At 65.5% G+C, this 22,070-nt stretch overlaps 2 protein-coding genes across 3 annotated transcripts; one reads left to right on the top strand and one right to left on the bottom strand.

The window, feature by feature from the left end:
* The first annotated feature begins 85 nt into the window (after positions 1 to 85).
* GRIN3B (glutamate ionotropic receptor NMDA type subunit 3B) lies at positions 86 to 12,425 on the top strand. Its single transcript, XM_064593541.1, is given in 13 exon segments — positions 86 to 4,771; positions 6,314 to 6,392; positions 6,395 to 6,905; positions 7,467 to 7,820; positions 7,822 to 8,022; positions 8,024 to 8,432; positions 10,715 to 10,727; positions 10,730 to 10,859; positions 11,016 to 11,131; positions 11,212 to 11,363; positions 11,656 to 11,793; positions 11,961 to 12,309; positions 12,312 to 12,425. Coding segments are annotated over 13 exon segments (2,949 nt in total). The 5' UTR covers positions 86 to 4,357; the 3' UTR covers positions 12,395 to 12,425.
* Positions 12,426 to 12,566: 141 nt separating this feature from the next.
* TMEM259 (transmembrane protein 259) lies at positions 12,567 to 21,803 on the bottom strand. Of its 2 annotated transcripts, XM_045863503.3 has the most exons (11): positions 21,411 to 21,800; positions 16,551 to 16,829; positions 15,774 to 15,873; positions 15,168 to 15,278; positions 14,815 to 14,937; positions 14,629 to 14,729; positions 14,485 to 14,542; positions 14,271 to 14,354; positions 14,059 to 14,191; positions 13,892 to 13,991; positions 12,567 to 13,777 (listed from the first exon to the last, which is right to left on the bottom strand). In XM_045863503.3, the coding sequence occupies exons 1-11, from the start codon at positions 21,636 to 21,638 to the stop codon at positions 13,232 to 13,234; spliced, it is 1,863 nt and encodes a 620-aa protein (XP_045719459.1). In that variant the 5' UTR covers positions 21,639 to 21,800; the 3' UTR covers positions 12,567 to 13,231. The 2 variants fall into 2 exon arrangements, with proteins under 2 accessions (XP_045719459.1, XP_064429811.1); XM_064573741.1 differs by lacking the exon at positions 14,815 to 14,937 and having other exon boundaries at positions 21,411 to 21,803.
* Between the last annotated feature and the right edge of the window lie 267 nt (positions 21,804 to 22,070).

Here is a 22,070-nt window from a genome sequence, read left to right as displayed (position 1 = left end):
CAGGACTCGTGGCAGGACCTGTCTCAGCAGAACCCGCTGGGCCCAGTTTTTAAAACTTAGTGCCCAGAAGCCATGGTTCTCAGACTTGAGCCGCTTGTCGGCTGCCCCAGGGCCTTGGCTCAACTGTGAGGGCTGGGTGATACTCGGTGGGAGGGGGTGGGAGGTGGTTCGGAGAGAGCAGTGTGGTCCGGTCCCGGTCCTCTGATGGCCTCCCAAGCATCCCCCCAAGCTGGGTCGGGGCAGCCAGCTCGGGTGGTGGCCAGTCCTGGGCCGGGGTCCTCCAAGAGGGACACGTGCCCACGCAGCTCAGTGATGTTTCCTGTTGGCACAAAGGGTCTGAGGGAGGCCAGGTGTCCCTCCTGCCCTGGGGACATGGCCTGCAGCCTGCCAGCACCTGGAGCCTGGCCCAGACAGTGGGCTCCTAAGCAGTCCTTGGAACCTTCCAGAAAGCTGTCCCTGACTAACAGCCTGGCTCAATGGTGCAGAAAACCCATGTGATTTAGCAGGTGCTGTGCGAGCTGCAGCTGGAACCTGCAGTCTATGCTGGGTTTGTGCTCTTGGGCGGAGGGACGGCCCCTTCCTCGGGCTCTGTGCCCTGGCCAGGGGTCCAGCCGCACTGCAGCTGAGGTGGGGCATGAGGGGGGCCGCCCCATCCGTGCCCGGTGAGGGGCCCAGCTGGCTAACTGGGGACGTCACTCCATAAGCCCCCACCCCACGGAGCGGCCCTCAAGGCCAGGATGGGGAGGGGTCACAGCAGGAAGGGGCTTGGCCAGGTCCTGACGGCGCTCCGTCCCCCACCCCAGAGCGCGCCAGAGCGCTGGGGTCTCCACGTTCCCATCTGCAGGCTGGGCCCAGGCTGTCCTCGCCGCTTGGTGTCCAGAAGGTCTGGAGGGAAGGGGACAGCTTCAGGTTTGGCTGAGACTCCCCAGGGTCTTTACCCAGCTCACGTGCCCGGGTCCTGGCGAGAGCCCCTCCAAGCCCCTCGGTGCCTGTGGGCCTCCGTGTGGCCTCAGCTGCCCGCACGGCTTACGTCATTAAACGTTTCGGAAGGAGCCGTGTGGCTTGTTCTGGGGGCCTGGTGCTGGGAAGGGGCCATGAGACGGGCTGGGGATTTCGACCTCTGTCTGGGAGGTGCTGTACCCCACTGGCCCTCATGCCCCGAGGATTCGCACAGTCACAGGCCCCCCCAGCACCGCCCTGGACCCTCAGCTGCCCGCTTGGTGGGTCCCGGATTTTCTCCAGCTGTGTCGTCCCCTCCCACCCTGCGGATGGGGGCGGAGGTGACCGCGGGGCTCCTGGGGGGTGGGGGTGCTGTGATCTGAGGGCAGCAGGGGACACTTGGACGGCCTGGCACATCGCCATGCAGATGGTCTCCGTGCCCACCTGGAAGGTCGCCCATGCTCCCTCTGCGGCCACGGCGGGAGGAGGTTGGACGCCCTGCTGCAGGCCTGTGGTGGGAGGACATGGGGCGGGGGGTGCTCACTGATTTCCCCTCCATCACCACGCGGCCTTGGACACGCCGCACCTGGGCCCCAGACTCGGTTTCCCTGTGGGTAAGCAGGGACATGCCCTCTCCAGGTCTGCAAGGAGCCTTGGGGAGCCCATGCACGGCTGGCGTCCAGCAGGACGGCTGCCTGCCCGATGCGGGGCTCGCAGCAAAGGGCGCGCTCTTGTCTAGGCTGAGGTTACGGATCGTGCAAGCCCGATCTGACCCTAAATCGTGGGTGGTCGTGGCCAGAGGGGAAGATGCTGGCAGTGCCCGGTGTTTGTGGGCGTCCTGTGTGTGCTGACCGCGCTGCCCCTCAGACCGCGGGTGAAGGAGAAACCGTAGCCTGGCCCCCTCGGGCAGGGGTAACACGAGAAGGCCAGCCGGTGTCGCAGACAGCCTGGGGGTCCTCAAACAGAATCGCCGTGTCCCCCAGCACTTCCACTTCTGGGTACTCACCCAAAAGAAATGGAAGTCGGGGGGCGCCTGGGGGCTCCGTCGTTAAGCGTCTGCCTTCGGCTCAGGTCATGATCCCGGGGTCCTGGGATCGAGCCCTGCATCGGGCTCCCAGCTCAGCGGGGAGCCTGCTTCTCCCTCTCCCACTCCCCCTGCTCGTGTTCCCTCTCTCACTGTGTCTCTGTCTGTCAAATAAATAAAATCTTTAAAAAAAAAAAAAAAAAGTCCTGGGACGCCTGGGTGGCTCAGGTCACGATCCCAGGGTCCTGGGATCGAGTCCCGCATCGGGCTCCCTGCTCCGCGGGAAGCCTGCTTCTCCCTCTCCCACTCCCCCTGCTTGTGTTCCCTCTCTCACTGTCTCTCTCTGTCAAATAAATAAAATCTTAAAAAAAAAAAAAATGGAAGTCGGGGTTCAAAAAGGTATTTGCACCTCCGTGTGCATGCAGCAGGATTTATAATCACCAAAAGGTGGAAGCAAACCCAGTGTCCGTGGATGAAGGATACACACGGCGTGGTCCGTCCCCACGCGGGAACACGCTCCAGCCTCAGGAAGGAAGGGACCCTGACACCTGCCACGACGTGGAGGGACCCCGGGGGCACTGGGCTCAGCAAGAGGAGCCAGACCCCGAAGGACACATCCCACAGGACCCCACTCCCAGGAGGTCCTCAGAGGAGTCCTGTCCACACAGATGACCCAGGTCCTTCTTCACTGCCTCTGACAGTGGAGGGGACGGGATGCAGAAGAGGCTGGTGCTCAGCTGCCTCCCAGAACCAACGCAGCAATGTCTGCCGCCTGAGTGTCCCCGAGCCAGACGGGTCCCCAATTCTGAGGAGTCCTGCTGTCAGAGGGACGTCACCGCAGGGTGGGATGAGACCGGGTGGTCCCTGAGGACTCAGCCAGGACCAGGGCACGTGGCCGGGCTCCCTGGTGCGAGGGGCCCCTGGCAGGACGGTGGCCTCAGGTGGGGAGGGGCTGGCAATTGGGGACCCTCCCCATCCTGGGATGCCTGGCCGGTGGCTGGACGCTGTGGCCTCGGCAGCCAGAACCCAGCCATGCGGCTCCCCTGACTCACCGCAACTGTGATCCCTGCTGTTGTCGGGCAGTTGGCATTTTTATTCATCGGATGCAGTTTTATCCCTGCCTCTCCGGTGCTGCCTCCAGAAGGAGACAGTTGTGTGTGTGTGACAAATCCACCGAGTGGACGTTCACTCATTAGCCCTGGAACGTCCTGTGCCAGAGCAGCTGCCCTGGGCCCCGAGGCATCTCGGAACCGCCTTGTTTTCTCTGCTGCACCCCTCAGGGGCGGACGGGAGGAGGGAAGTCCGTGCAGGGCGCTGCTGGGCCTGGCTCAGCCAGTGGTCAGTGAGGACGTGCTGCATACCAGGGCCACAGGAAGAACCCTGGTCGTCCAGGGCGAGACAGCGCAGAGAACACGAGAGAAGGCTTGGGGGATGGCAGATGGCAGGGAGCTGCAGAAGCTTCTGGAGCAGTGGACCGTGTCCTTGTCTGCGCTCATGCAACGAGCAGTTATAGAGTGCCTACTGTGTGCAAGCATTGGAGACAGCATTAACAAGCCAGACCCACTCTTGCCCCCCCACAGTTGAGTGGGGGAGGATGGCCACTAAGTAAGAAAGCAGAAAAACCAACAAAAATTTGACAGCATGTGATGATGTAGGCAGGGGGAGGGTGGCGAGGAAGTTCTGGGGGACAAGCAGGAAGTGTTTTTCAGAGCAGGGGCATTTGGCATTGGGTCCTGAAGGGTGAGGAGGAGTTCTCTGCTCCAAGTTACCTGCCAGCAATGGGAAGGCAGGAGACCCGCCCTACGGGTTCCCATCAGACGTATCTACCTGTTTCCCCAGGGTGCACACGACGTTAGAGCGCGCTCAGATGGGTTGGCCGAGGTAGACCTGGAGGTGGGCGGTACTGCTGCGTGACCACGGAGGCAAACTGACCCCTCCTGGGCCTCAGTTTCCCTGACAGCGATGGGCCATGTTCTCAGGCTGGAGAGGGCATGGGGGGTTCTGGAATGGAGCAGGGATGAGTGTGGGGACCGATTTGACACGAAATCTCTTCCTGGTGGTAAGCCTCGGTTTTCTCATCCGTAGAATGGGGAGATAACTCACCTGGCAAGGAGCTGGGAAGAGCAGTGGTCGGGTGCCACACCCCACCCCCTCCCCCGCGCGGTGTGGTCATGTGAGCCTCAGTTTCCTGCCCTGGGGAGTGGGTCCCACTCCTCTCTAGTGGGTTGCTGACATCGGGGGGGCCGGGAGGGGCGAGGTCGCCGCAGGTCTCCGGGGCGCGCAGGGAGGGAGGCGCCGCGGGGCGGGACAGCGAGCTGCGGGGCCGGGCGGAGATCCGCCTCCTGCGCGCTGGCACCCGCCGCTCCGCCCCGCCGCGCCGCCGGCAACTTTGGGATGGAGTTTGTGCGGGCGCCGGGGCTCTGCCTGGCGCTGGGGCCGGGCCCGGCCGGGGGCCTCCCGCAGCCGTGCGGCGTCCTGGCGCGCCTGGGGGGCTCGGTGCGCCTGGGCGTCCTCCTGCCCCGCGCGCCCGCCGCCCGCGTTCGCGCTGCCCCGGCCCGGGCCGCCCTGGCGCCGCGGCCGCCGCACAACCTGAGCCTGGAGCTGGTGGCCGCCGCGCCCCCTGCCCGCGCCCCCGCCTCGCCGGCCCGCGGCCTGTGCCAGGCGCTGGAGGCCCCGGGCGTGGCGGCCGTGCTGGCCTTCCCGGAGGCGCGGCCCGAGCTGCTGCAGCTGCACTTCCTGGCGGCCGCCACCGAGACCCCCGTGCTCAGCGTGCTGCGGCGGGAGGCGCGCGCGCCCCTCGGAGCCCCGGTTCGCGGGGATGCCCGGGCTCCGGATGAGGGAGGCCCCGGGACGCTCCTGGGGCGCGGGGGCTGGGGGTCCGACGCCAGAGTCGCCGGGGCGCACGGGACCCAGACTTCTGGACCGCGGATACAGGAGGCCCCCACCCGCCCCCGCTCGGGGGTTGCCCAGGAGTGCAGACGAAGGAGTCCCTGGGGCGGCTCGTGGGACCTGGACCCCTGGACCCCGGATGCCCCCAGAGCGAGGGAACCCAGAACCAGCGGCGGGACCCCGTGAGATGCTTCTGGACCCGGGATGGTGAAACCCACACGAGGCCCCCTCCGGGGCGCGCCACCCCCGTGCAGACCCCTTTCCTGGGCCTCCCTGATGGAGTCCGGCCACCGTCTATTTATGGCCGGAGGAGCCATTCCCTGTGGAGCAGGGCCCCTTCCCCAGTCACAGGGCGTCTTCCAGTTCCCACCAAGCAGGGCCCCAGGCCATCCCTGCCTCATCTCTGCGGGGTGCAGTTCGGGGGTCTGCTGCTTGAGGATCTTCCCAGCCTCCTCCCGGAGGGCTGTCACTCAAACCCCTCCATCCCCCCATGCTCCGCATCTTTGGAGTTTATTCTCTCCTTGATTCCACCCCCGGGCCTGGATTTGGGCCCGAATAAGTAGAAAATGGGATAAGGAGGAGAAAAGGGTGAGTGACAGGGCTCTGGGTGTCCCGTAGTGTCCCCACAAAAGACCCCCTTCCCAGGACAGCAGGGAGGGGCCCAACGTAGGGGTATGGGTCTGGTAGGGGCCTCCCGCCCTCCAAATCCACCTCGAAGCCCCCTCCAGGGCTTCCTTCTCCTCAGGGAGGGGAGACGCGGACCCTAGAGGAGGCCTGGGGTCTCGCTAACCCCGCCGACCCTGTGTCAAGGCCCGTCCCCCGCCCCCTGCCTCCGCCTTGTGGGAAAAGATGCAGGACCCAAACCCAGGCCTGTGGCGCCCTCTGCTGCCACCTCCAGGAACTGAGCCCCTGCAGTTGTAACTGTCCGTCTTTTGGGAGGGATTAAGCAGCAGCCCCAGCCCTCGGCATCCTGTCCCTACCTGTGCAACACCTTAGAGGTCTGGCAATCTATCTCGTCCTTCACGGGCTAGAAGCAAATCCAGGAGAACTTTCAGGTCGCCACTGGGCACAGAGGGGCCCCTCAAAACCCTGGCTTGCCAGGGAAGTTTGAATAGAGGAGGGGCGATGGAGCTGGGTTTTGAAGAATGGATAGGAGTTGGCTGGCATAGAGAGAGAAAGGGATTCTAGCTGGGGAATGCAAAAAGCCTCAGAGTGGGGCACTACCAGGGTGGCTGGAGCCAGGAGAGGAGGCCCTGAATGTCAGGCCAAGGAGGCTGGGCTTTGTGCTGCTCGCAGTGGGGAGACAGAGAGGGTTTAGAGCAGGGGTGGGCTGGAGGAGGCAGGCATGCCGTCCAGTTTTGAAGGTGACTTCTATTTATTGAACACCTGCTGATGGGGGTGGGAAGGGTATGGTGGGTCACAGGTCTCCGGCCCTAACTGTGACCCCCCACCCCCCGCCAGAACCCATTCCACCTGCAGCTGGACTGGGCCAGCCCCCTGGAGACGCTGCTTGACGCACTGGTGGCCGCGATGCGGGCACACCCTGGGAGGACGTCAGCCTGGTGCTCTGCCGCGTGCGGGACCCTGCTGGCCTGGTGGCCCTCTGGACAGCCCGGGCCGGCAGGGCCCCGAAGCTGGTGCTGGACCTGAGTCGGCCAGACACGGGCGACGTGGGGCTGTGGGCGCACCTGGCCCCCCTGGGGGCCCCCCCGGGGGGCTCGGCCCCAGCCCCGGGGGCCGTACTCCTGGGCTGTGGCCCAGCCCGCGCACGGCAGGTGCTGCAGGCCGTGCCCCCCGGGCCCCGCTGGCTGCTGGGCATGCCCCTGTCCGCTGACGCGCTGCCCACGGAGGGCCTGCCCCTGGGGCTGCTGGCCCTGGGTGAGGTGGGCCGACCCCCGCTGGAGGCCGCCCTTCAGGACGCTGTGGAGCTGGTGGTGCGAGCCCTGGGCAGTGCCGCCCGGGCGGAGCCGGAGCGCGCCCTCCTGCTCACCACGGTCAACTGCAACGACCCGCCGCCAGCTGGGCCGGAGTCCTCAGGCCGCTTCTTGGCACGGTGAGTGAGGACCCGGGTGTGTGTGGAGGGGGGTGCCCGGGCTCCACATCTGGTCGCCTCTGCCTGTGAGTCGTGAAAGCACCATTATTGGACACTTGCTGTATACCAGGCGTTGCCCCCTCACCAGGAAGCGGGTTCTTCTCCGGCAGAAGCAGAGCCAGAGAGGGGGCTCGAGTGAGGGCCTCAGGGTGCTCTGAGAGAGACAGGAAGGGCAGGGGAAGGAGACCGGGGAGGCGGGCAGGGCTGAGTTCCCGCCGGACCCCACGGGAGCCCTGCAGGGCGAACGGCATCCCAGCGCCCCGGGGGCTTCACCCGGGCGTTTCAAGACGGAAGTTGTTGGCTTCGGGCCAGAGGCTTCGTCACTGCCTTCCTGGCGTGGGTGCCCGGCTGGCCAAGGGTCTGGTGGGGGGGACACCACGGCATCCACCGTGGTGCCCAGCCGTGTGCCAGGGGCGAGCCCAGCGGAGGCTGAGCTTGGCTGGAGGGCTCCTGCCCCCCACCCCCACCCCCGGCCGCCTGGCACTGGCCCCCCGCTCCCCCCGCTCCCCGCCCGCCCCCCAGGTTCCTGGCCAACACATCCTTCCGGGGCCGCACCAGGCCTGTGTGGGTGACCGGCTCCTCCCAGGTGCACATCTCCCGGTACTTGGGAGTGTGGAGCTTGTGCCAGGACCCGCGGGGTGCCCTGGCCTGGGCCACCGTGGGCAGCTGGCGGGCCGGACGGCTGGAGTCAGAGCCGGGAGGTGCGGCCGCACGGCCCCCGCCCTCCCCGGGAGCCCGAGCCTGGCCCAGGCTGCGCATGGTGATGCTGGTGGAGCATCCATTCGTGTTTGCCCGGGAGCCGGATGAGGACGGACAGTGCCCCACGGGGCAGCTGTGCCTGGCCCCCGGCACCAATGACTCGGCCACCCTGGTCGCGCATAGACCTGCTGGAGCGCCTGGCGGAGGACACGCACTTCGACTTCGAGCTGTACATCGTGGGCAACGGCAAGTATGGTGCCCTGCGGGACGGCCGCTGGACCGGCCTGGTGGGTGACCTGCTGGCCGGCCGGGCCCACATGGCCGTCACCAGCTTCAGCATCAACTCGGCCCGCTCCCAGGTGGTGGACTTCAGCAGCCCCTTTCTCCACCAGCCTGGGCATCATGGTGCGGGCCTGGGACACGGCCTCGCCCATCGGCGCCTTCACGCGGCCGCTGCACTGGACCATGTGGCTGGGCGTCTTTGCTGCCCTGCACCTCACCGTGCTCTTCCTCACGCTCTACGAGTGGCACAGCCCCTACGGCCTCACGCCCCGTGGCCGGAACCGGGCCACCATGTTCTCCTACTCTTCGGCCCTCAACCTCTGCTACGCCATCCTCTTCGGACGCACCGTCTCCAGCAAGACGCCCAAGTGCCCCACGGGGCGCCTCCTCATGAACCTGTGGGCCATCTTCTACCTGCTCGTGCTGTCCAGTTACACCGCCAACCTGGCCGCCGTCATGGTCGGGGACAAGACTTTCCTGGAGCTGTCGGGGATCCGTGACCCCAAGGTGGGCAGCTGTGGGGCCTGGAGGTCAAAGCTGGGAGGTCCCCCACTCACCCAACTCCCGTCCCAAGATGCAGCCGTGTGCGGCCGCCTGCTCCTGAAAACATTTATTGATTTATTTTTTAAAGATTTTACTTATTGGGCGCCTGGGTGGCTCAGTTGGTTAAGCGACTGCCTTCGGCTCAGGTCATGATCCTGGAGTCCCGGGATCGAGTCCCGCATCGGGCTCCCTGCTCGGCACGGAGTCTGCTTCTCCCTCTGACCCTCCTCCCTCTCATGCTCTCTGTCTCTCATTCTCTCTCTCTCAAATAAATAAATAAAATCTTTAAAAAAAAAAAAAAGATTTTATTTATTTATTTGACAGAGAGAGACACAGCGAGAGAGGGAACACAAGCAGGGGGAGTGGGAGAGGGAGAAGCAGGCTTCCCGCGGAGCAGGGAGCCCGATGCGGGGCTCGATCCCAGGACCCCGGGATCATGACCTGAGCCGAAGGCAGACGCCCAACGACTGAGCCACCCAGGCGCCCATCTCCCCTCTGTTTTATTCCATGAAGTGGATTTTTCCTTTTTTATTTAGGGGAAATTTACATTAACAAAATTAATCATTTTATTTTATTTAAGATTTTATTTAAAAAAAATTTTTTTTTTTTTTAAGATTTTATTTATTTGAGAGAGAGAATGAGCTAGAGAGATCACGAGGGTCAGAGGGAGAAGCAGACTACCCGCCGAGCAGGGAGCCCGATGCGGGACTCGATCCCGGGACTCCAGGATCAGGACCTGAGCCGAAGGCAGTCGCCCAACGACTGAGCCACCCAGGCGCCCCCTGAAAACATTTATTGAGCGCTTGGTGTGTGCCAGGCATCAGGGGCCCAGCTGGGACAAAACGGGCGAAGATCTCCATACCGCAGGGGGAGGTGTCAAGAATCAAGATAAGCAATCGGATGGTGTGTGAGTTGGCCATACAGTGTCAGAAAGAAAACAGGGCCGAGTGGGGACACAGGGAGTACTGGGAGGGACATCTTCTCAAACGGGGGCAAGGAATTCCTCTGGGAGGGGGGTGACATTCAAGGGACTTCTGTGTAGACATCAAGGAGGAATGTTGGGAGAGCAGGCACAGCAGGGGCAAAGGCCCCAGGCAGGAGCGGAGTGGGAGGAGGTGGCACGGGGCACATCCTGCAGGGTGTCTAAAGCAGTTCCTTCTGAGACAGAACTTCCCCCTGGAGCCCTGGAGGGCTGTGAGCAGAGCAGAGGTGTGCCGCTGGATTACTTGTCATTTCGCCATAAACACTCGGAAGCTTTCACACACATCAGGGTCCCCTTTTCCCAGTTGTCTTACCGCCCCCCGCCCCCCGCCATGGTTTGTTTGAATCTGCGCCCTAAACACGCACACACTGCAGATGGATTTCCTCCCCACTTACTGTGTCCTGGAGATTTGGTTGCTGGAGAGGTTTTTGTCCAGAAGCAGCCCCCACTGTTTGGATCTGGCTGGCTGTGTCCTGGGAGGGTGCTTAGCCTGTTCTGCTACACCCCAGGCCCCATATCGTTTGTAAATTGGTAATAAAACCAAACCCAGCGCTGTCTCATGAGCTAGCCACTCCCCACTTGTGGCTACTTTAAACATGACATCGAGTGTAAGCGCTCGACGGCCGCTTGGGAAGAGCACAAGCACAGAGGGTCTCCTCCTCAGAAGGTTCCAGACGGCGCCGCTCTAGGCTCCAGTCGAGGTCTGGCTTTCGGGGAGTGCTGTGCCACATCAGGAGGCATGGGTCAGTGTGCCCACGCGCTCATCCTGGGAGGCCAGGGCGGAGGGGCCTGGCCCGGAGGGCTGAGCGCGGGCGGGTTCCGGGAGACACCGGGAGAGAAGAGGACGCACAGGCCCACTCGACGGGGCAGGAAGACCCAGGAGGCCAGGTGTAGGGCCTGCTCGGGAGGGACTCCTGCGATAGCGCAGGGGAGCCGCGGAGGAGCTCTGGGGTTCAGGGCCAGGTCTTCGTGGGCATTTAGAACGGGGCTCTCACCCAGGCAATCCTGCCCCGGGGACAGTGGGCCCTGTCGGGTGACAGCACGCCTGGGGAGCTCCTGGCGCCGAGCGGGTGGGGCAGGGGTGCTCACAGCGCCCGGAAGGGCCGCCAGGCGACCCGGCCCCATGCGGGCCGGCTGCGGCAGAAGCTGGGTGAGAGCCCGGGGGTGCCGGGCGGCCCCAGGGGGGTGCACGGAGCAGGGCGCGCGGGGGAGCGGCAGGCCAGGGCCGAGCGCCCGGGCTAACGAGCTGCCCCCGCCCCCGCAGCTGCACCACCCGTCCCAGGCTTCCGCGTAGGCACCGTGTGGGAGAGCAGCGCCGAGGCCTACATCAAGAAGCGCTTCCCCGACACGTACGCGCACACGCGGCGCCACAGCGCGCCCACCACGCCACGCGGCGTCGCCCTGCTCACGTGAGGCCCAGCTGGGGAGAGGGGCGGGGAGAGGGGCCGGGCGCCTGGGGGCGGGGCGGGCGCGGGGGTGGGCGGGGCCGATCGCCTGGGGGCGGGGCGGGCGCCGGGGTGGGCGGGGCCGACGGGGCCTCTCACCCCACTGCCCGACCCCCGCAGGAGCGACCCCCACAAGCTCAACGCCTTCATCATGGATAAGTCGCTCCTAGACTACGAGGTCTCCATCGACGCCGACTGTAAACTGCTGACCGTGGGCAAGCCTTTCGCCATGGAGGGTGAGGGGCCTCTGGGACCGGCGGCCCCGGGGCGGCTCCTCTGGGAGCCTGGCCCCAACCCAGTCCCTGGCCCCCACTAGGCTACGGCATCGGACTCCCTCAGAACTCGCCACTCACCTCCAACCTGTCCGAGTTCATCAGCCGCTACAAGTCCTCCGGTTTCATCCACTTGCTGCACGACAAGTGGTGCAAGATGGTGCCTTGTGGGAAGCGCGTCCTCGCCGTTACGGAGGTGGGGGAGGGCCCAGGAGCCGGGGCGGGGGGTAGGCGTGGAGGGCCCTGAGCCCGCATGGGCCTCAAGTGAGGTGGTCAGCCCCCTGCCCAGATGTGTGCACTCCTACTTCTAGGAAACCCCAGCTCACGTTCCCCAGGAAACCTGGCTCCCAACGTGGAAGGCCAGCCTCCCCGTCCGGCTCCGCCGCCCCAGGCTCCTCTCTGGGCCAGTCTGGGTCCCACCCGCAGCCGGGGCTCCCCACGGGTCTGGCCCTGCCCGTGAAGGGTTTGTGCCCACGTGTCACCCCCAGACGCTGCAGGTGGGCGTCTACCACTTCTCGGGCCTCTTCGTGCTGCTCAGCCCCCTGGGCGAGCACGGCTTCTACCGCCTGGCGCTCCCGCGCATCCGCAGGGGCTGCAAGCTGCAGTACTGGCCGCACACGAGCCAGGTGAGGCGCCGGGGCCACGCGGGTGGGCCCGGGCAGCCTCCCGCGACCCCGACGAAGCCTCTGTCTGGGCTTGCAGAGAATCCAGCGCGCCCTCAACCCAGAGCCGCCAGGACAGGAGGAGCCAGGGCCGAGGTAAGGGTCCCCCCCGCCCCCGGCTCGGACACCAGACCTCCCGCGCAGGACCGGGCAGCTCCACACCGCCGGGACCCCGACCCCAGAGGCAGAGTGGGTGTGAGGACACTGACCCAGCCCCTTCCACCGCACGTCCCCAGGGCTCTCGAGCCGCAGCAGGACACGCGGGCAGCCTCTGCGGGCGCGGCGACCTGGACACGGGTGCGCCGGGCCACGGCGAGGGAGCGCCGCGCGCGGTTCCTAGCGGAGCCCCCAGAGCGCCCGGTCTGGCTCTGTCCCGGGGCCACCTGCCGGCCGTGCTGCCCTCCTCCGAGCTGGAGCAGCTGGAGCAGCTGGAGCAGCTGGAGCAGCTGGAGCGACGCATCCGGAGTGCGCGGGAGCGGCTGCCCAGGCCCTGGTGCGGCGAGGAGAGCTCCTGGCCCGGCTGGGGCACTGCCCCTGCGCCGAAGCACCTGCCGTCGCCCGGTGACCCAGCCGAGGGCACGCAGCCGCTGCCCCGCTCCGGGGGCCCCACCCCGCCCGCCCGCCCTCGGCCCAGGGCGGCCTCCTCCGGCCCTGGGCCCCCGCCCCAGCCTGCACGGAAGCCCGGAGGGGGCGGTACCGAGGGCCCTCCCTGCCTGCGCACGCAGACGCTGACCCGCCGCCGTCAACAGTTTATTCTATATACAAACACAATTTTGTACACTGCAATTAAATAGAATGGAATGAGCACTCTTCTGCGTTCCTCACCGAGTGATTTAGTTTGGCCACCAGCCCCGTCCCACTCCCACCCCAGCAGGGCTGGCCCACACCCGGCCACTGCCTTCCATGTTGGCGCCTGCACACCTGATCTCCGAGCCCGAGGCATGAACTCTGCCCTCCCGGGACCCCAGCCCTGGTACACACACCTGGGGTCAGAGGCCGTGGAAAAGGCACTGAGCATGATGGAGCACCAGCTGAGCAGGCCGGGACACCTGCATTCACCTTATTAGAGACCTGTCCAGCTCTGCTACCGACGGACAGCTCACTCCACACAGTTCACCAGCCCTTTCCAGGACCTTCCATGGAGGCCCCCCCCTTCGGGCTGCCTCTATTCACTGGCTGAGGGGGCCCACCACTAACGTAGCAGGGACAGGCCTCCGGCAGGCCCCACACAGGGGAAGAGAAGCCCCACTCTGGGCAAACCTGATGGACCCTGACACCACCCAAGGCAGGCTAGGCAGCCCCAAGAACCACCGGGACAGCCTACCCGACACCTGAGGGCTCCAGCCTGGTCATACCCAGTGGGCCTACATGGCCAGGGATGGGGCGGTCAGCTGCCCAAGGCTCAGGAACCGACCTCCAGGGGTGAATCCACTGGGGCTGTGGGTGCGGGGCTGGGCCCACTCACCCCGGCAGCTGGGGGCGCTGTGTCATGCGCCAGGGAGTTGATGGAAGGGGCACTGTCCTGGGGGGCCCGGGGGAGCCCCCCACCAGGGCTCAGCGGACCAGCGGGCCGCCGTTCCAGGAGAGAGGCACTGAGGCCAGACAGAAAGGAGGCGTCTGTGATCATGGCAGCCGTCTCTGCCATCCAGCCCAGGTCACTGCTGGCCGCTGCGGCCACCGAGGCTGCCGCGGCCACCAAAGAGCTGGGTGCCTCAGCCACGGGCCCAGGGCCCCCACTACTGCCCGGCAAGCTGGGGCCCAGGGCGGGGGGCTGACCCGCAGGGTCAGGAGTGGCGGCCGGGGCGCCCCCATTGTTGTTCAGGTCATCCGGAAGCGCCGTGGGGGCCCCGGGGCCCAGTGGTGGGGTCTGCAACAGCATCTCCTGGATTCGGATCTGCTGCAGAATGGCGGGTAGCTCGTAGTGGTGGAAGAAGTAGATCATGGAATGCTGGGGGGGCGGGGGGGGTGCTGAGTCAGGCCAGCAGCCAGAGCCAGCAACCCGGCCTCCACGGAACCCTGCACAGGCTGGACGCCCCTCCGGGGAGCGAGGCGGAACCCTCACCTGGATGAAGAGCCAGGAGGTGACCAGGGCCAGGCTGCTGTACTGACCGTTGAAGCGGTAGTGATAGGCGTAGAAGGCGAAGTGGTACAGATAGAAGAACCTGCAGGGAGCACAGTGAGGCGCCACCCACGGACCCCGCCCTGCCCCCCGCGGACCCGGGTGCTCACCGCAGCCAGTGCCTCTTGCTGGTGTTCGTGTGGCAGCAAATGGCATCGTACTGGTCGGCCAGCCAGACGATGAGGATGATGTAGAAGGCCGTGGTGGTGTCGTTGAAGAACTCAGACATGATGGCCTCCATCCCTATGGGGAGGCCGGGCGGTTGGGCCAGGCGGCGGGGAGGCAGGAGGCAGGAGGGAGGGAGGGAGGGAGAAGTCCTCACCTACGAGGGCCAGGATGACAGTGAGCAGGGGCGCCGCAGGGAAGGCGATGGCCATGTTCATCTCCAGCATCTGCAGCAGGTCCACTGTGGGCAGAGAGTGGCGGGCGGGCAGACCAGGTGAGGTGCCTGGCGTCTGGGTGGGGTGGTCAGGGGGCCTTGTGGGCCTGGGGCAGGGCCCACCGCTCCCACCCGCCCGGCCAGCAGGGAGACTCACCAATGAAGACAAAAATCTGGTGGTGGGAGTATCTGAGCAGCATGGAAACGCTGAGGGTCTGCAAACGAGGGCCGGGGGGATGCCTCAGGGAGGGGCCGCCCCGGTGCCCGCCCCGCCCCGCCAGCCCGCCCCCGCGGCACTCACGAAGATGACCATGATGACGAAGGCGGCCAGGTAGGACGTGCGGGCCATCCACATGCTCACAAAACGGTAGTGCTCTCCGGACACCACGTTGCGAAGGAAGCCTGCTCAGAGGGAGGGGGAGGCCGTGAGCGCCTGCCCAGCCACTGCCCCACACCCCGCCCCCTCCTGGTGCCGGGGCCGCCGAACCCTTGTTCTCCTCGTTCTCGGCCAGGCCCTTGACACTGGACATGAGGATGTCGTCGTAGCCCAGGAACTCGGCCAGGAGCAGGCGGCTGAAGCGGTCCCCAAAACACTGGTCTCGCGAGGGGTCTGCAGGCAGGCAGACGATGGGAGTGTCTGGCCAGGGCTCCCACCCGAGCAATGCTGTGACCCCGATGCCCCAGGACGCCACGGAGGGAGGAAGCGTCTCGCGGCTGGAGAGTGGACACGGCCCCAGGACCTTGGACCCAAGTGCTTCTGGGCCGCCCCCAGGCGCCCTCCCGGGAGCCCTGAGAGCCCCAACAGCCCACTGCCTCGCTCCTCGCTCTGGGGCCACTTACCCAGGGTGACCACCATGACAGGGATGCTGAGCCGCTGTCGCGTGGCCTGTGACAGCCGTAGGAAGCCATACTCCAGTGAGTACTCCACGACATACTCGTCCTGCGGCCACACTGCGGGGATGAGCCCCGTGAGCCCTGGAGCCCTGGTCTAGGCCTCTTCCCTGAGAGGGCTGGGTGACCCCTCCCAGCAGGCACCACCCACGCCACCCAGGACCCCTGCCTGCCGCCCGCCTCTCACAGAGGAGGCTCCCAGAGAAGGGAGGAGGTTTTATTTTCTAAGAAATCTCTCTGCCCAGGGCGCCTGGCGGCTTAATCGGCTAAGTGTCTGCCTCCGACCCGGGTCATAATCTCGGGGTCCGGGGCCCGAGCCCCACGCTCAGCGGGGAATCTGCTTGTCTTTCTCCCTCTGCTTCTCCTCCTACTTGTGCGCGTGCTCATTCTCACTCTCTCAAATAAGTAAATAAAGAAATAAAAATCTAGAAAGGAAGAAAAGGAGAGAGAAAGAAAACAAATCTCCACACCCAACACAGGTCTCGAATTCACAACCCCGAGATCAAGAGTCGCCTGCTCCCCTGACTGAGCTGGCCAAGGGCCCACGGGGCGTACCTTTCGTGGGTGTCTCTGGGAAGGGGAGCTCCTGGCTGTCATTCGGGGCCTCAGCACCCCCCGGTGGCTTCAGCACCTTGGGCTCAATGTCCAGCTCGAACTGCGGAGTGCCAAGAGGAAGGGCATCAGCGGCCCGGCCCAAAGGCCCATCTCCTCTGCTGACTGCAAGGACAGGCACCCCAGCCCTGGCTGCTGTGACCCCCAGCCCCCGCTGGGATGCCCCCCACCTCCGGGGCTGGAAGGCCTCTGGCCTGTAACCTCCCAAAGACCCCCACCCCAACACCACACTCCCCTAAGTGACCATCTCTAGGGAAGGGTCTGCACCCTGAAGCTGGGACTGCCTGGCCAGGTCTGCACCAACCACAGGAGCCCAGGCTCTAACTACTTCCGCAGGTCCTTCCCTTCCAGCTGTGGGCCCCCCACATCCACCTGACCCCTGCCAGTGCCGGCGTCCACCTGCACGTCTCCGGTGACAGGGCATTCCCCACCCCACAGGCAGCGGTTCCATCTAGGACAGCTAGCACCAGCTTCGAGCTCTCGGCCCAATGCCACCAGGGGCCTCCTTCTCAGCGGTCTCTGCCCTTGGTGCCCCCAGAAATGGGTCAGTCCCTTTCCACTAGGGCTGGGAAATGGCCCGAGGCCCCGAGTCGTCCAGCGCGGTCCCCGCCCCCCAAGGCCACACCAGCAGGAGCAGGCCGGGGGGAGCCAGCGGCCCGCGACCAGATGAAGCACTGGCTCACCAGACACCCCCACGCACAGCACGCCTGGCCCGCTCACCCTGATGGACGCATTCCCGAACATGTCCACGGTCAGCTTCTCCTCCTCTTCCTCCTCCGGCTCTGGGCTGCCCGGCTCCATGGCCAGGCCAGGGAAGCTGCCGCGGCGGCCGCCGTCACAGAACTGCAGGAAGACGGGCGCGCGGCTCGAGTTGTGCTGGATCTCCACACGCAGGATGCCCTCCCGTGGCCACTTGTCCCGCACATGCTCCAGGCAGTTGATGGGCGAGCGTGAGAAGGCGATGTGGATGTAGGCCAGGACGAAGAGCACGAAGAGCGCCTGGGGGCAGGAGACGGTCAGTGGAGAAGCCCGGGTCCACGGCAAGTCCCAGGACGGCCCTGAGGAAGTGGGGATGCCCTCTCGGCCACGTGCAGGACCCTCACCGGGGGATGGGTCAGACTGGGCTCAGGCCTGCCCAGCAGCCTCACGCTCTGCCTTGTCCTCCGAGCACCCCTGACCTCACCAGCTACAAAGAGCCTCCCGTGCCCGGCCTGGCGCCCTCTGCACCCCTCCTGGGCTGGCAAGGCCAGCGTGCTGCGCCTCTTGGAGGCACGTCCCCTCCATCTGTAAAATGGGCTCCTGCCCCCAGGGGACACTGGGTGTGCTCCTGGCATGGATGGGTGGGGCCCGGGGTGCTGCTCAGCCCCCACTGTGCCTGGGCCGGCCCCCCCAACAGAGTGACCTGGCCCTTGTCACACTGCAGGAAGGAGGGCTGGTGGGTGAGACTTTGCCCTACGACACCCCACCAACAGCACCTTTCGCCTGCCTTGAAGTAGGAGCATCAAAAGGGCCGCTCCCTCCCCCGGAAGCCCACGTCTCTGTCTGATGCTTGCGTTTTTTTTTTTTTTAAGATTTTATTTATTTATCTGACAGAGAGAGAGACAGCGAGAATGGGAACACAAGCAGGGGCAGAGGGAGAGGGAGAAGCAGGCTTCCCGCCGAGCAGGGAGCCCGATGCGGGGCTCGATCCCAGGACCCCGGGATCATGACCTGAGCCGAAGGCAGCCGCTTAAGGAGTGAGCCACCAGGCGCCCCAAGATGGTTGTGTTACTCATGGGGACTTTGGCCAAGTGTCAGTCCCCCAGACTGGATGCTGCATCTCGGGCAACACGCCCACATATCACCCACGGCCCCAACCCTTGGGAAGAGGGCCCAGCTGGCCCGATGTGACGCCCATCACTGTTCTGGGAAAAGTGGGTGTTCAGGGGCTGCCTCTCCTCAGACGGGCCAGTGCAGCCTTCAACACACCTGCGACCCATGGCCGCACGGCCAGCGGCAGGGGCGCCAGGAGCCCCACACAGGCTGCCGGGACCAGCCATGGACCGCCTGCCTTGCAGACTGGGCAGCAGAGTGTGCACTCCCACCCTGGGGCCCGGCCACGGGGGCCGGGACCAGAGGGGGACGCAGCAGCTCCACATCTGAGCACGCTGCCGCAATCCTGGGCCCAGCCCGCAATCCCGTGGCCAACACCCCGCCCCTGCAGTTGCTCCAGAGCCTCCTCTCTTGGGTCAACATGAACTGTACTTCCTTTGCCTGCAGCCATAAGCGCCCCCACGGGACAGCGACGAGGGTGCCGCTCAGGTCGCGGAAGACAGATGCCGGAGCTGCAAGCAGAGCTGGAACCCCTGCCTGGGGCTGAGGCCCCACATGCCCACAGAGCCTCCCACAGACCGGCCCACCCAGTGCCCCTCAGCACCCCAGCCCCTCTCCCCAAGACTGCCAAGCGGAGACGGGAGGAACGGGACCCAAAGCAGCCACAGGATGAGGCCAGACGGCCATGCCCTGTGCTAAGCTCCTGGCCACATTTTCCAGGCCCACACGTCAAGCACACCGCCTGCTCTGGCTGCCTGATGTACCAAGATCTCACACAAAGGGCTGAGCATGCAGCGTGGCCTGGTGCCAGGGGCTGTCCAGGCACTTCTCCCGGGGACACACGTGTCTGCCACCACCCCAGTTTGCAGATGAGAAAACCTAACCAGAGGCCACAGGGCCCGGAGAGGTAGAGCTGGGAATTAAACCCAGAGGACACGCTGGACAGGGGAAGCTGGACCCCAAGGGAGGGAAGCCACCTGTCCTGCCGAGGAAGGGCACGTGAAATGAGGGGGGCCGGTGGCACCAATGTGTGTGACCCCAGAGTGGCCCCAAGTCCCCAGTGTCACCCTACCTCCCTCTCCAGCACTCCTCGAGGGGGTCTCCCCACCAGCATCTTCCGCCTGCCCTAAGGCCTCGGGTCTGTTGCCCTTGACGAAGCGGGGAGCTCCCTATCCTACCTGACAAGGCGTGCCCTAATCTGGGCCTGTTTCCCCATTAGGAACAAGGGGGCAGGGGCGCCTGGGAGGCTCAGTTGGTTAAGCGACTGCCTTCGGCTCAGGTCATGATCCTGGAGTCCCTGGACCGAGTCCCGCATCGGGCTCCCTGCTTGGCAGGGAGTCTACTTCTCCCTCTGACCCTCCCCTCTCTCATGTGCTCTCTCTCTCAAATAAATAAATAAAAATCTTAAAAAAAAAAAAAAGGAACAAGGGGGCAGACACAGCTTTGGTGCCTCCAAAGACCTATCACACCCATATCTGCCCAGGCAAGACAGTAGCTAGCCCTGCAAGAGGACCCACAGGCCCCCAATCTCTGCCACTCCATGTGACCCCACACACCCAGCCCCACTGGCCTTGCTGACCTGCCAGCCCCAGTGCCTTTGCAGCTGCATTTCTGGCTGCCTCCGCTGAGGCCTGAGGCTGCTTGATCTCACACAGACCTTGCCCCACCTAGCCACTGTCTCACCCCATGCCCCGCTCTCTCCCTCCCTCCTGTTCTGCCCTCTCAACGCTGTGTCCCAGAACCAGGCAGGAGGTGGCACAGAGGATGTGTTCAGGGACTCCCATTCACAGCAAGGACCCTGGGGCACTCCACACACCTATCGCACATCACAGCGACCCCGAGGGTCACCTCCATTCATGGGGGGGGGGCAAAGGCAATGAATATCAGAGCCCCCCAGTTACCCTGCAGGCATCGCTCAGTGGCTGCAGGGCGAGGCTGCCCAAGGTTCAGAGTCCAACTGGACAGGCTGGGGCACCTGGTGCCCGCTGCCCCAGGACTCAGGAGGTCCTGGTCTGCCCTCGATGCCAGGAAAACCAGCAGAGGCGGAAGCCCAGGCTGCCGGAAGATGGGCCGCAGCCCACTCACTGCCTCTTGCCCCCCACAGGCCGGCCCAGCGGGGGATCGGAGGGGCCTGGGCTGCCTCACAGCCGTGAGCTTAGCACAACAGGGACCACAGGAAGACACAGCCACGAGGAAGTCCACAGAGGGACCTCCATCTCTGCAGCGAGGGCACCGGAAGCTGGGCAGGCAGGAAGCAAAGACGAGGAGCTTTCTGGAACTTGCAGCAGCCTCACAAATCAGCCGGGCCCAGGCCTCACTGTGCAGATGAGTGAAACAAGGACACCAGGGGTTGGGCAGATTCATGAGGTACACGAGGTCTCCAGGCTTTAGCCCACGGGTCACTCGGCCCAGCACCCTGGTCCAAAGAGGAGAGCTCAGGAGTCAGAGCCTCCCAGGACACCTGACGACCATGCCAGGGACACCTGTATGCCAGGTTGGCCCAAACACACGATCTGCTCCCAAGTCAGGAAGCGGCGGGTTAGAACTGAGGCGACCAGGACCTGCCCTCAGCATAGGCTGACCCCTTCTCATCATCTGAGGAAGGCAGTGCTTCCTCTACCCAGGAAATCATACCCACACACGGACTTCTGTCCACACACCCAGGAGCCCAGTAAAGGAAGCCGGATTCAGGAATCCTCCACAGGGGGCCCGGGATGCTCTGGGGGGCTGCGGGGAGGGAGGAGCAGGAAGGCTGGCTCCGCGCAGCATCAGGCGGTCTTGCAGACAAGGGACCAGTGCATTTCCCGTAGACTGTGGCAGGCCAGGACCAACGACCAAGTCTGCACTCCTCCCACCTGACCCCAGCGTGCCTCCAGCTCCTGACCAACCTGCTCTGGCCGGCACCCCAGGTGCCTCGAATGCCAGCATCAGCCCCCTCTCGGCAGACGAGGCACCCGAAGCTCACTTGGCGATCTTACCGTCTCCAGCCCCAGTGTGGGAGCACTCGGATGGGAGACAAAGGGCCAGCGGCCCAACCTGGACCACCACTCTGCTCAGGAACCCAGAACCTCCTCGGCAGAGCTGCTGGAGACCCCTTCTTAGAAGGACCTAGGCCAGGGCCAGTCCTCCCTGAGCTGGGGTCCGGGCTGACACTTCTGGGCCACCCGAGGGAAGGTGGGAAGGGAGTTCGCACAAGGCCCCCTGCTAGGGCAGCAGAGCCGGCTCCAACTTTGACGCCAACCCTGGCGAGGTGTCCTCAGCTGGGTCACATTCCCCTGAGAGGCTACGTGGAGGGGGTGGGTGGAAGGTCCCAAGGAAGGGGCGAGCCCCAGGAAAAGAAAGGAGCAGGAAAAGACCCAAGTGGGGGGCGGCTTCCAGGGCGGGAGAGTGGGCATGGGGTTTGTGCTGCGCAGGGGGGAGCGGAGAGGGGAGTCTGGAATCCCCCGGATTTGGGGGAGCCCAAGCCTGGGGGCAGGCCTGGGCCAGGCCTGAGGATGCCAGGCAGCACAGCCAGGGGTCGCGGCGCTGGGAGGAGACCCCTGGCAGGTCAGAGCTGGGCTCCCGGGCTCCCGGGCTCCCGCCTCCAGGGGTGAGGGACCCGGGAAAGGCGCAGGCTTCCGGAGTCGGGATCGGGGGCCGCCGGTCGCAAGACTACGGGGCCTGGAGGAGAGGGGTTCGCTGCCCCCGCGGGTCGGGGTCAGAGGTCGCAGACCTGGGAGGGGGGTCCGGCCGCTGGGGTCAAGGGTCAGGGGTCGGGGCCTCGGTCACCTTGAGCAGCACGAAGAACTCGAAGAGACGGCGGAAGGCGGGTGGGAACAGCCGCGAATAGGTGACAGCCATCTTGAAGAAGAGCGCGTGGAAGAGCCGGTCGCGCACGTTGATGAGAGGGTTGGGGTTGAGGTTGGGGGTGCGAGGCCCGCGCGCGGGGACCGGGCCGCCGCCGCCGCCGCCGTTGGGCGCGGGCCCGGGGGCCCCGGGCGCCGCGTGCTCCGACATGCCGCCCACCGTCGCGCCCTAACGGCCCGCGGGTCCCCGAGGGCGCCTCCCGGCCGCCATCGGCCGCTCTCGCCGCGGCCGCGCTGCTCACCGACGCCCGGCCGCCGGCGCCGCCGCCATCTTCCGCCTCCGCGGCCCGCTGACGCCAGCGAGTCGCCGCGGCGGCAAGAGCGGCTCCCCTGCGCTCGCGGGGCACGCTGGGATGGCGGCGGCCGGCCCAAAGCGGCCCCGCCCTCTCCGCAGGCCAGGGGCGGGGCCGCGTCTCGTCCGGGCCTCTTTTGCATATCATCCCCCACAAGCCTTCGCGTCTGCGAAGCCGCACTTGGGCGATTAAATTAGTCAATATCTAGGGCTTTAGGTGATTAGAGACGCTCAGGGCAGGCGTGATGGTAGGAGATAGCCATTTACACGGAACCCTAGGAAAATCACGGT

Source organism: Mirounga angustirostris, unplaced genomic scaffold, assembly GCF_029215605.1.
Source record: "Mirounga angustirostris isolate CCGP_5_RB_7025 unplaced genomic scaffold, mMirAng1.0.hap1 SCAF_1, whole genome shotgun sequence".
Classification (NCBI taxonomy): Eukaryota; Metazoa; Chordata; class Mammalia; order Carnivora; family Phocidae; genus Mirounga; species Mirounga angustirostris.
The sequence above is the reverse complement of the archived record's forward strand: the minus strand, read 5'-3'. Positions and strand labels throughout refer to the sequence as shown.